Raw genomic sequence first — 13,059 nt, forward strand, 5'->3', positions numbered from 1 at the left:
CAGATACTTACCATTATTCCCATTTTACCAATGAGACAAGTGAGGAGCCAAGAATTTGTCCGAGGGCACAATCTCTTCAAAGAAAGCCTAAACTGCTTCCAAAGGACTTTACACACTGGGTCCAACGAACCAAGGTGCACATTACTGTGGTCCTTTTTTTCTCTGGAGGCCCCGCCTCCACTGCACGGAAGGGGCTGGACGAGGCTTCAACTCCGCCCCGTGACGCCTGAGACCCCACCCCAATCCTTCCACCTCTCGCGGGATCTCTCGGGAGGACGGATGGGTTTAGGTCCCATCATGGCGGCTGAAGAGGCGGATGTGGATGTTGAAGGGGACGTGGTGCCATCCACGGCACAGCCAGGGTGAGGCGTGGAGACCGAGTGTCGCTGGGATGGGGAGGAGCGCGGGTACGAGGAGAGTAACCTGGAAAGGCTGCGGGTCCGTCAAGGAACAGGGAAGCGGAAGACCATCCGCTGGGCCAGGGTCTCCTGGTGGCCAGGGAGGCGCCGCGCCCATCCCGCCTGTAAGATACACCTGAGCTCCGCGGGCGGGGACCTGAGGCCAGTGTCGGACGGCTGTTTAACCTTTTACCGGGATGTTGCGAGGGCGCCGACTTCGCCTAGCACATTGCACTCTCTGCAACAATTAGATTCCTTCTTCCTTTAGCTCCACCGCAGAATCTCGCCAGAATCCGCCCACTTGCCCCCTCTGGACAATAACTAAAACAAGGGCGAACTCTGGGTGGGACCTGAGCTCTAGAATCCTTAATTCTGTCGCTGTAAGCCGTGTGACCTTGGGCGTGTCGTTTCATCCCTACTGACCATGGGTTTCACTTGGGGTTAGTTGTGAAAAACTTCCTGAAAGGCAGCTTGACTTGAAGGGATAGGACTTTAGGACAGCTCTGGGTTCTCCTGCATCGGCCGGACTTGCCAGTTGCTAGCAGTGTGACCTTGGGCCAGACATCTAACTTGCCTGAGCTTCAGACAGCTCATGTGTAAACTGACAGTCATGGTGTGTGCCTCATGTGGTTGTTCTGAACATCAGATGAAGTAATCATGGGATGTGCTGTAGCATACAGTACAAGCTATGTAAATGTTTTATTCTTCACTGTCTCCTTACCCCCGTGGAAGGTACTATGTGGACCTAGTGAGGGGTCACTAATACTTGCAGATTCTTGGAGAACAGGCCAATGTGGTTTTAAGCAACAATCTCCAGCTTGAGAGATCTAGCCTTTTGGCTGCTTGCTTTCCAAGTAAGAAATTGATACGTACTATTTTTAAAATGTGCTTCCCCAGTCACCTTTTAGAAGTGCAAGAGGCATAGACGGGTCGGGAATCAGGTCAGGAATAGGAAGACCTCAGTTCTAAACTCAGCCAGTTATGTTGCTTATAAATGCCAACAGCCTCATTAGAAGTCTGTTAGGTTGAGTGAACCATGTGGATTTGCTAGTCTTAGACCATTTCTTGACTTAAAAAATGACAATTTCATATGGTCCAAAGTAATATTAGGGCCTCTGTAAATTTTGGAGAACAGTACCAACCTTGCCAGTGAGGGATTAAGATAGTGCGTCTAAAATTCTACTGAACACTAAAGCAGTATAAAAATGTGAGGAGTAATTAAATTCATATAGTCATTCTCTCCCAAACTATTAGGCAAAACTGTACAGATGAGTAAGGAGCCTTTAATAACAATCATTGTTCGTATTTGTGTAGATCAAGTTAATTTTGACCAAGTGCTCTTGCATGGATGACTTAATTTACTTGTCCCAGTAAGTCCATGTGATGAGCAAGGGATACTTATCTGCAGTCCAGAGAGAAGTGAGTTGGCCTCGGAAACTCAAAATATCTGAGAGCATTGGCTCTACCCCTTTACCATAGGTTCTTTATTTTTCTGATTGTGTTTAATTTTTCTGCCTTTTTCCTTTCTCTTGCTAATGTGCTTGAGCCTTGGGTCTGCTAGTGACATCTATGATCATCTTAGATTCATGCAAACAGGACTACAAAAGTTACTGGTTCCTGATGGTCAGAGCCATTGCCTTACCCAACTCCAAGGAGCATCATTAACATTATATTCTGCTGAGTGGTGTTCCCTGATGTTGGAGCTCCAGGCGTATGGAATGTAGTGTGAACGGTGCCCCTTGAAGTATGTAGTTACAGCTAATGACAACGTCTGTGGAACCGTTGAGGATTAATTGAAAACACACTTCTAAGTACTTACTAAACTCTAGCTACCAAAGTTAGAAGGTGGCATTGAAACTTTGGTTTCCCTTTTACTTCTACCTTTCGTTTTCATCTTCCTTTTCTTCTTCTTCTGCTTGTCCTTAAAGTGTTCCATGGGGTTTTGTCATCAGACAAAACTAACAAAAACTAATACTAGCCACGCAGCCCCTGGTTATGCCATCTCTCAAGATTTAAAATTGCTCTCTGGTTGATTGGAACGTGTAAAATATTGCCAATGTTCAACCATTTTTTACCATAAAAAAAAAAATGACAGTTATTTCAAGTTACACCTTAAAACATGCTGATGTTTCCCAAATCCGTCACCAACTCACATCTCTCCTGAGCTTGAGATCCATTTATCTACTTCTCTGAATCTGTTTTTGGATGTTTCATAAGCACCTCAATCTCAGCTTACAAACTTTTCCCAGCACACCTGCCATCTGCCTCTCCAAGTTCCCTAGTTCAATAAATGGCACCATCCACTCAGTAATTCAAGGCACAGACCTAGACTTTATCCCTTTTCCTTACCTCTCTTCTTTCACTCCTTCTGTCCTGTTGGTTGCTAAAGGTCTGTTGATTCTAAGTATCCTCTCAAGTTTATTCACTTCTTCCTGTTCATACTGCTTGTTCCCTAGGTCTAAATTACTGTCACCTCTCTTAATATTTAATCACTCACTCTCAACTTGTCTCTTTGTCCCCCTTCTATTCCTTACTGAAGTTAGATCAGTGTTTCTTACATCCAAATCTGATCATGCTGTTCCCTTCAGTCCCTAGTTTGCTTTATGATAAAATTCTCATTCCGTAACTCTATAGACCTGGGTGACCCATGTTCCACCTATCTTGTTCATTCATTCAACAAATGTTGATTGAGCACCTTTTATATGGCAAGGCCTACATATATAGCAGTTATCAAAGTAACTCCTTGCTCTCCTAGAACTAACATTCTTATTGGGTGAGAGACAGTAAAACTTACATATGGGCCAGATGGGGATACATGGAAAAAGATAAGGGGAAGTGGATGACATGTCAGCTTTATCTTAGGCACTTACCCAGAAAAAGTGGGTCTGAAACTACAGGAAAAGTGGGTCTGAAACTACAGGACCTTAGAGGTCAGCATGGATATAGTGGAAGGACTGGATTTGAAAAGGGAGGAAGCCACAGGGTTGGCAACGAATTGAATGTCCATTGTGAGGAAATAAGGGCAGGCTCAGATTTCTGGCTTGGGCAACTAGGGGAATTAATATGTTTTGAGATAGGAAACAATGGAAGAGTAGCAGATTTGGGTGGAATTTCTCAACTAAGATTTAAACATGTTAATTTATGCCTACCTGTGGAGATTCAGGTAGGTGTCCAGATGTATACACCAGAGGTGTGGAAGTTGCTAATCCTTATGGAGGAACACTGTAAAAAGATACCTGCATTGAACCTGAAGTGATACTAGTCCCACCTCCTGCACCCTTGGCAGACTTCCTTACGCAAAGGTTTCCTTCTGCTGATACAAGTCTCAGAATCCTTTGGAATGCTACCAAATCACAGTTAACACCTGAGTTAAAACCTTTTTGCCATCAACAGCAGAGAGAAATTAATTGCTTTTAGTTCATTGTACGTAATCCATTAGTCCCACAATTTATTATAACTACTGTAGAACTAATTGAGGATTCAAAAGTATAAACCTGTAGATAGGTTTTTGCAGCCTAAGGTACAAAATTCTTACCTCTAGAGTAGGTCTGGGAAAAGTCAGTAATTTTCTAGGAAACTATAACTTCAAGACATAAAAAAGCAAATATTAAATTTAATTATATCCTAGATTGGGCCTTCTAAAATTTAACTGTTTGGCTTTTTTGCATAAGAAGTGAACAATGTGACTTCAGAGAGTTTTTAATAGTTTGGTGAAAGGAGTGAGAATTAACAGTTTAGTCCCCGTGGATGTAGAAAAACCCCCAGATAACCCAAGTTAATTTTTTTTTTATTATATAAGTTGTTATTAAAACATCAAGTTTTCTGTTCTCTTTACTGTGAGTATTTTCTATTTTGGTTCTTTGATCCACTGTTTTGTTGTTTCATTTTGAGGATGGTGCTGCTGTTGATGGCCTTTATGCTTTAGATATAACTAAAAGAATTAATTGTAAGGTTGAATTCCTATATTCATATGCATGCACATCAAAAGAACTCTGAAGTGTTAGTTCATAGCCATAGAGCATGTTGTGGTTGCTGCTGCGGGGTATTTGTTTTCTCTTGAAGTTGTTTACTCTTGGCAAACAGAAGTGAACAGACTAGCTGCTTAGTGGTTGAAATAGGGTGGCTTAACGCCACTGTATATAACACAGGTTAAAGAAATAGAGCAGGCATTTCTGCACTGGTAAGTCTGTTAAGGGAAGAAGGGAACAAAATATTTGCCTAACATCTATACCCTGCCAGTCACTGTGCTGTGTAAATTATTTTCATTAACTGGCATAATATCCCTTTTTTTTTTTTTACCCATTTTCTTAATTATTACAGAAGCAGTGAAAATACAGCGTCTGTTTTACAAGATCACTATCTTGATTCATCATGGAGAGCTGAGAATGGTCTTATTGTAAGTATTTTATGAAAATATCAGGTGCATTAAGCTACTACTTATTGCCCAGGTACCTCTTTTCTTGCTTGGTGGTTCTCAGCAGTTGCAGAGGTAATATACTGAAACATTTTTCTTGCTTTTCTTGCCACCTGGGTGGCTCAGTCGGTTAAGTGTCCAACTTTGGCTCAGGTCATGATCTCACAGCTGAGGGGTTCAAGCCCCGCTCGGGCTCTGTGCTGACAGCTCAAAGCCAGGAGCCTGCTTTGGATTCTGTGTCTCCCTCTCTCTGCTCCTCCCCCGCTTGCACTCTCTCTCTCTCTCAAAAAATAAATAAATATTAAAAAAGAGAAAAAAAACTTAGTCTTCTTTTGACTTTGAAAAATGGCCTGTTGAGAAACAACTTTGGAGCCAGCTAGATTTAGGTATATATCCTTGCCCTACCACTTACCAGAGTTTTGAACCTCAGTTTCTTTTAAAATATGGGGATCGTTGCAGGGTTCATTTTTTTCATTTAGCAGTTATTTATTGAGTACTTACTGTGTGCCACACACTAGGCCAGGTTCAGGGGAAACATAATTGAGACATAGTCTTGCTCACAAGAAGCTTGTATTCTAAAAGGGAGTCAGGTGATAAATAAGTAGGCTAATTAATTATAGACTGTGAAGAACATAAGATGATGGCTGAGAGTAATGGGGTGAGCCTATTTTAGATGAAGGTGTCTTTGAAGGAAACTGAGAAGGTGACAGTTAAGTTGACAAGTAACAAAGAGGAGTAGATACATGAAGAGTTGAGGAAAAACATTCTAGGCAGAAGGAATAGCAGTACAGAGGCTCTGTTTGAAAGCCAGTATCTAGAATGTAGTGGGAAAGTGGGGAATGGCAGGGTTGGAGAGGCAGACCAGAGCTCTGTCATGTTTGTATGCAGCAAGAGTAGCACCAAAGAGACCAGTTGGGAAACATTGGTGGCAACCTAAGCAAGAGTAGATGGTGGTATGGCCTGAGGTTGTGGCAGAGGTGTCAGATTTTAATTATGCTTTGGACATAGAACTGCTGGGTAGATCGGATATGGGATTGAGAAAAAAGGGAGGAATCCAGGATGATTCCTAGGTTGAATAAGTAGGTGACTAATAATGCTGGGTACAAAGTTGGGAACACGGGAGAAGCAGGTGAAGGTATATGTTAGTGAGTTTTGAATATGTTAATTTTGAGAAGCCTGCTAGATATCCATGTGGACATTTTGAGTAGACAGTTGGATATAACAGTCTAGATGGAGCCTGGAGAAGAGACCTGAGCTGAATTTTTTTAAGTTTTGAGAGTTGAAAATGAGTATGATCCTTTAAGGAGAGATTGTGGCGTAAGGGAAAAAAGTGTGGTGAGTTTTGGAAATAGGTGAAATATCTAGCAACATGCTTGCTACCTGATAACTTTTCGTACATGACAGCCATTATGACTTTATCATGGGCAAGGAGCCTGAGCCTTGGAATCCAGCAGTCTTGTGTACCAACTCTCTACTCGTCCACTTGAAACATTAACGGGGCCATGGATGCATCAGTGAAGTAATAACACCTATCTCAGTGTTATTGTGGGAATCAGAGATATGTCTGTGCTTAGTAAATGGTAGCTTTTATTATTTGTAATCCTTGTATCATGTATTTCATTTAACAAGACATAGAAGATAATTTCAAAAAGCGTAAATAAAAAGAAAAATATTTATTTTTTAATAGCCTTGGACTCTGGATAGCACCATCAGTGAAGAGAACAGAGCTGTCATTCAGAAGATGTTGTTGGAAGAAGAGTATCCTTTAATGATCATGAAAGTAAAACTTTCAGGGTTAAAAACCTGTAAATGCAAGACTTACAAAAGAGACCACTGTTATTACTAGATGGATCTTGTTTGGCCCCAGACTGCAGTTACATAATGTGTTATCTACCTATAAGCCTCATTTTATTCCTTTGGTTCTGTTTTACTGCAGAGTTTGAGATCTGACTCAGTATGTTTGAGTTTCTTTTGTCAGCCAACTCTTTATACTATCTGAATGTTGAATAGAAATTATAGGATGTTTTACGTCAGCTGGAACCTTTAATCCATGTCCAAGATCATTGAGTCCAGGCCTTTATCTTCAGTTATAGAAGCTAAAACCCAGAGATGTGAACTTACCCAGGGACACAGAATTAGAATATGTAAAAGTTCTCACTTCTTACTCCACCAATTTACAGATGTTACATGGTAGGAATCTAAGTAAAAATCAAAAAACAAAAAACTGCAGGTTGAAGATTTTTTTTCCCTCAGAAGTCGTAGATCTTTATCCACAGTTTAGCCACTAGCTTCTTGTCCGTGGTTAAATTTGATGATGGCAATTTAACTTCTTTGGGACTCTGCTTTCTTGTATGCAAAATGAAAGGATTGAACAAAATGATTTCTGGTTTTATGATTTTTAAAGATTATTAATAATAGTCTGATAAACGGGTTTATTTTTAACTCTCTCATCTGTATTTTATGGATGTCTACCTCCTTGTTAAGCCAGAATTTCTCTGTTCCCTTTATTCAGTTATTGCTATGTTGATTTCAGAGTGTCTGTGTACCTTTAGTTATCCTAGGTTAACTCCTTTTAGGCTTTCTTATTCTCTTACTTTCCCCAACATCATAGCTACAGCCTAGATCATTGCTTTTCAATAGAAAAATAGTGCAAGGCACATATATCATTTTAAATTTTCTAGTAGCCACATTTAAATCAGGTAAAATTAATTTTATTAAGATATTTGATTTAACCCACTATATTTAAGATAACATTTCAGCATTTAATCAATAGAAAAACATTACTGAGATATTTTACAATCTTTGTTTATATGTGGCTATCGGCTAATGCATTGAACCTTGCAATTCTCAATGAATATTTAAGTGGTCATTGGCTCACTTCCAGATACGGAAACAAATAATGAGAATGAAAGCTGTGTGAACTTTCAGAGGACAGGGATGTTTGTTTTCTTGTATCTTGGTCCTCAGCTCCTAGTACCTAGCGTAGTTCCTGACATACAAGATACATAGTCCATATTTGTTAAGGGAAGAACATCTCAGACTAATCTAAGAGTATTACAATGGGTCAGTTTTAAGAAGTTTGAGAGGGAGGGTCCATAGCAGATTTGACCTAAGTTATTTTAATTAAGGTAGAGAACAACCCTGAATTCTGTTCCCTTTAGAACTATGAAATCATACTCCCCAGTTAATCCTGGACAACCAATCAAATTCATCTATTACATTTCCCATATGTTTTAAGAAAAAATTATTTAAATGAAACATTTAAGGCTACATTCTTCTCTTAGCCACTTCTATCTAATAGGGAATATAGGAGAAGCTAATATTTTTGTAGCACACATTTTGTGCAGGTGCTATGTTTGATTTCACATGTAATATTTAATCCATATAACAGCCTTGTGAGGTATATTTTCATCATAATTTTTGCAGACCTGGAAGGGTTTTAAGAACTAGTTTAGCTAAGGTTCAAGTGTGATTTTCATGATAATGAGTGCCTACTTAATATAAGTCACCTAAAAATTACATGATTTTATTGTTTAAATAAAGTTTCTTTAATAATTACACAGGTATTACTTATCTAAAAAGTCACTTCCAGAAAATTTCTGGCTTGATCAAAAGGAAAGTGATAAAAAATACATGAAGAGGTAAAATTAATTTTTAATACTCTTAACAGTATGAACTGTATTTTTAAAAATGTGTTCCTAAGCTCCCTTATTTTCTTTTTCATGTGGTGCAGTCTACAGAAAACAGCAAAAATCATGTATGTACTTATATGTCTTATATTCTAAAATTATAGGAGAATTAAATAAAAATTATAGTTGGCCTGTGGAAAAACTCTTAACCTTGGGTTGTACAAAAATATAAAATCAAAATTTCTTATACAGATGTTGGAATGCCACAAGATAGTTTTATGATATTATTTATATGTCAGAATTTCTATTATGGTCCTGCATAAGCAATTCCATTAGGTTATGGAAAAGATGTTTTCCTAGGGATATGTGGGTAAATGTTTTAAAGCTGCTAATGTGTTAGGAATTGGCTTGATTTCTATTGTCCTGTCAGTTAATTTTCACTCATTTCAAACAAAAATTTAATTTGAATTTGTGGCCTTCAAAAATTATCTAGAGAAATTAAGTATTAATATTTTATAAATATTCTTTCCCTATAATTGAAGGAAATTTGATGTTATTTATTGTTTATAACCTTTCACGTTTGTGGTCCCTCAAAGGGTAGACTTACAAAGGGTAGATTTACAATTGCCAAAGGTTTGAGCACTGAGCAGACTTTGGCTTTTGTATTTCGCTGATTAAATAACAAAGAAAAATAATAAAGATTAATGGTTTGCTTGAATTAAATTAATGAGCTTCATCACTATTTTATTTTTAATTTCTTAAGGGACTGTGTTTCAGAAGTAATAAACGTAATGCCACAGTTTCTTCTTTTCTTGCTTGATATTTACATAGATTTACATGAAAGAATCAAAGAGATAATATTTCTGGAGCCAATTTAAACACTCATATACCTTTTAGGATTTGGAAATTTATTAATGTCTGCTGCTTTGTGTCCAGTGTAAGGAAGCCTGCTGGCTACCACATTGACTTCCTTTGATGTCTTTTAGTGTTATCTTCACTCAGACCCAAGGATTATGTCTTTTGAGGCTCCTATCATCCTGGGCTAGAGAAGTATACAAGACAGGGTAAATCTGCCCCCAGGTAGAGGCTGCAGCCTTCTTTTTCTTCTTCTTTTTAACTCTTAGACACAGTATTGAATTTAGCCTATGGCTATCTGTGTAACCTTTAGCTGCATAAATATGGAATGTTCCATTTCAGACTTTTTTTTTGCAATTCCTTTTTTTCCCTTCAGGGCACACTCTCCTACAAAACCAGCCAGTTACTCAGTAAAGTGGACGATAGAAGAAAAAGAGCTGTTTGAACAAGGGCTGGTAAATAGTGCAATTTTTAATTTATAGTAAAATAATTCTAGAAGCCAATATTAATAGAATTCTAAGGTTAATTTGTAGAGACCAGAGATTTCTTTTTAATGATCACATCTTGAGTCTTTCTGTAGTGGCGATGTTGATAGTATAGCATGAGAGAATTCCTTTTAACTCGTGTCTAGATTACTAAAATATTAAAATAGATTTGGATCAATATTTTAGATAGTTTTCATCCTCCCCCCACTCTTTTTTGGTATTAGTAAAACCCAGGAAACTGAGCTCTGTCTGTATACATAACACCAACTACCTAGATTAAAAGGAAGAAAATACTTATGTGATGTTTTCTCTTGGGGGGAAAAAAACCCAGAAAAACAAAAAAACTTGTATATTTGGAACGGTCTGCATAATGAGCTGAGTTCTTTTTTATTCAGATATTTGGCATTGTGCACACAGTCCGAATATTTTTTTAGTGGATGTAGTGGAAGACCAGAAATACTTCTTTTGCATGAATGTTTCACTGAGATCTATTTAAATGTCCACAGGTTACATAATAGAAAAAAAAAAGTACGCCAGTTTCTAATTCTGAAAATTCTCCTACTAACATGAAGAAACTTTTAAGAAAATATTTGGAAATTTTTTTCTATTAAGTGTAGGTTGTATCTTTTTCTTTAAGGTACATGTTACCCCATATTATGCTAATTTTGAAATGATATATACTTATATATAGGATATTTATGTAATATTTGTGTGGGACTTATGAATGCAAATTGAAATGTCATTGTTAACATTTCTGCAGATGAGGGAAATAAAATGTATTTGTATTTTTACAGTTACCACCATGACATCTATATATTCTGTGATGTCTTTGTATAAATAAATAAACTATCTTGAAGGTTTTATCTCCTCCTGAGGTTTTTATCCTGTACTGTTGATGTTTTTTATATTGGTATTTCATTCTGTTGCATGATTATCATTTTTATAACTGAACTTTAATTAACTAGTCACTTATTTAAGATTGCTGATTGCTTTGGTGTTTTGCCCCTTACTGAAGACTCTGTGTGTGTGTGTGTGTGTGTGTGTGTGTATGCATGCACACATATACACACCCAATAATGGGTTGTAAATTTTTAGATTATTGTTGACACTGGTGGTAATGATAGTGGCTTCATCTGCATGGCTCAAAATTCAAAGGGTATCTAAAGTTACAGGGTGTTAAGTCCCCCTATCACTCCTGTCTCTGCCTTTAGTTCTCATTGCCGGAGGCAACCATTGTCATCTGTTCTTTGTGTATGCTTCCAGAGATATTTTGTCCCTATATAAGCAAATATATATTTATATATATAGATAGATAGATAGATAGATAGATATCTACTTGTATACATAAACATATTTTAAACTTAGAATGTTTTCCCACAAAACTACATGGAACTGTTGGTTGTATTCCCAGCCTTTTTAACCTGTTGATATAGTTTGTTTATACACTGAATTCTCTCAGGCTTTAGGGAAGGGAATTGTGTGGTACTGAATGATGAAGGAAGATTTTTCTTTCCCTTTTTTGGGCATAGAGCTCTCTTTCTTCTCTATTTTGAAATTGGTGAGTTTTTTCTTTGTTCCCCTTTTTAGTGTACCATCTCCAGTTTTCATAATGCCTAAGCTCCTACAGCCCCAATTGTCCAGATCTTTGCTGCCTCTAGAAGTGTTCCATGCTACGAAGTTATTCATTTGCATTCATCCCACAATAAATATAACTAATTTTGCAGTAAGTTGCCCTCAGCTAGGTGTTAGGAGAAAAATTATTTAAGATAGTTGTTAATTATTTAATTTATACTTACTAAGAATTATCCTAGAAGTATGTTGAGTTTGGTTTTTTCTTAAGTTTATTTATTTATTTTAGGGAGGGCAGGGCAGAGAGAGGGAGAGAGAATCTTAAGCAGGCTTTGCACTGTCAGCACGGAGCCCGATGTGGGACTCGAACTCATGAACCTGAGATCATGACCTGAACTGAAATCAAGAGTCAGAATCGTAACTGACCAGGCCACCAGGCACCCCAAAGTACTTTCAGCTTTAAGAAATGTTCATGTGTCAGATTTTCTCATGAATATCAGAAATAAGTATATAATTAATTTATTATTTGGGTCAGGTCTTGAAGATGATTTGCCACTGTAAGTCATGACCTGTAAATGTCATAACGTGACCTATAAATCTGGCCCTGAGATCAGCTTACCTGAGTTGTAGAACTACTGTGCAGATTTATACGTCAAGTAATAGAGTTGACACGTAAAAATTCCTTTTAGCTTTAAAATTGTACTGCATTCCCAGGGGCATCTGGGTGGCTCAGTCGGTTAAGCATCTGACTTTTGGTTTCGGCTCAGGTCATGATCTCACACAGTTCATGAGTTCAAGCCCCACAGGCTATTAGCCCAGAGCCTGCTTGGGATTCTCCCTCTCTCTCTGCCCCTACCCCCACTTGCACTGTCTCTGCCTCTCTCAAAATAAACTTAAAAGTTAGAACACCAAATCTAGTTTAAGAAAAATTTATTGCATTCCTTTCTGTACTTCAGAAACCTCCAGATCTCCCCCCTGGGTCTCATTTTTTTTCCCGTCACAGCTTCATTGTTCCCAGGCACACAGCCTTAAACAGTACAGGGCTACAGGAAGCTGTTGGTTGCAGGTCCTATCATTTGTGATTCAGTCTTGTAAGTCAGTTTACTGCCATGCCATGTAGAGTAAAAGTACTATGGGATAGGTAATGGGTATTGTAACCCATGGATCTGGGTTTAGAAAAAAAAAAAAAAAAGATATTTTGAAATCAGTGTCAGAATATAATCAGTTGATTCTATAAATGGGAAATGTAACCTCCCTTTTTTGAGGCATTTGTTTTTTAGATTGGGAACCTCATAATGTGCAATATGAATACGTAGTGTTAAGAAGTATATATAAGTGGTGCATCTTCCTTTCGAAAGCTGTAAAAACTAATTTTAAATCATTTTGGTCAGTTTTCAGAAGTCTAGATTCTAATGAGTTTAAGAATCTTAGCTATATATGAGACTTCATTGTGTGCTTTAGAAAATAAAGATGGGTTGTTCTTTTAGGTTTTTCTTAATGTGACAGTTGCTTGGAATATTAAATTAATCAAAATCAATTTCTTTTCCATTTTGATAATATAGGCTAAATTTGGCCGAAGGTGGACCAAAATTGCAAAGCTAATTGGAAGTCGCACTGTTTTACAAGTTAAGAGTTATGCCAGGCAGTACTTTAAAAATAAGGTAAGCAGGATATAAATATCCTAGTCAGTAATAATAATTGCAATAAAA

The 13,059-nt window shown here is 37.7% G+C and overlaps 1 protein-coding gene across 4 annotated transcripts in view; it reads left to right on the forward strand.

The window, feature by feature from the left end:
* The first annotated feature begins 240 nt into the window (after positions 1–240).
* Positions 241–13,059, forward strand: part of MYSM1 (Myb like, SWIRM and MPN domains 1) — a 38,385-nt gene continuing 25,566 nt past the window's right edge. For 3 of the 4 annotated variants that reach the window (XM_058717234.1, XM_058717235.1, XM_058717236.1), the window contains exons 1-7: positions 241–362; positions 4,719–4,794; positions 6,500–6,570; positions 8,376–8,453; positions 8,546–8,569; positions 9,673–9,751; positions 12,913–13,011. In XM_058717234.1, the coding sequence (XP_058573217.1) occupies positions 280–362; positions 4,719–4,794; positions 6,500–6,570; positions 8,376–8,453; positions 8,546–8,569; positions 9,673–9,751; positions 12,913–13,011 (510 nt within the window). In that variant the 5' untranslated portion in view covers positions 241–279. The remainder of the gene's footprint in view (positions 363–4,718; positions 4,795–6,499; positions 6,571–8,375; positions 8,454–8,545; positions 8,570–9,672; positions 9,752–12,912; positions 13,012–13,059) is intronic. The other variant, XM_058717237.1, reaches the window with a different exon arrangement.

This window comes from Neofelis nebulosa, chromosome 2, assembly GCF_028018385.1.
Source record: "Neofelis nebulosa isolate mNeoNeb1 chromosome 2, mNeoNeb1.pri, whole genome shotgun sequence".
NCBI lineage: Eukaryota > Metazoa > Chordata > Mammalia > Carnivora > Felidae > Neofelis > Neofelis nebulosa.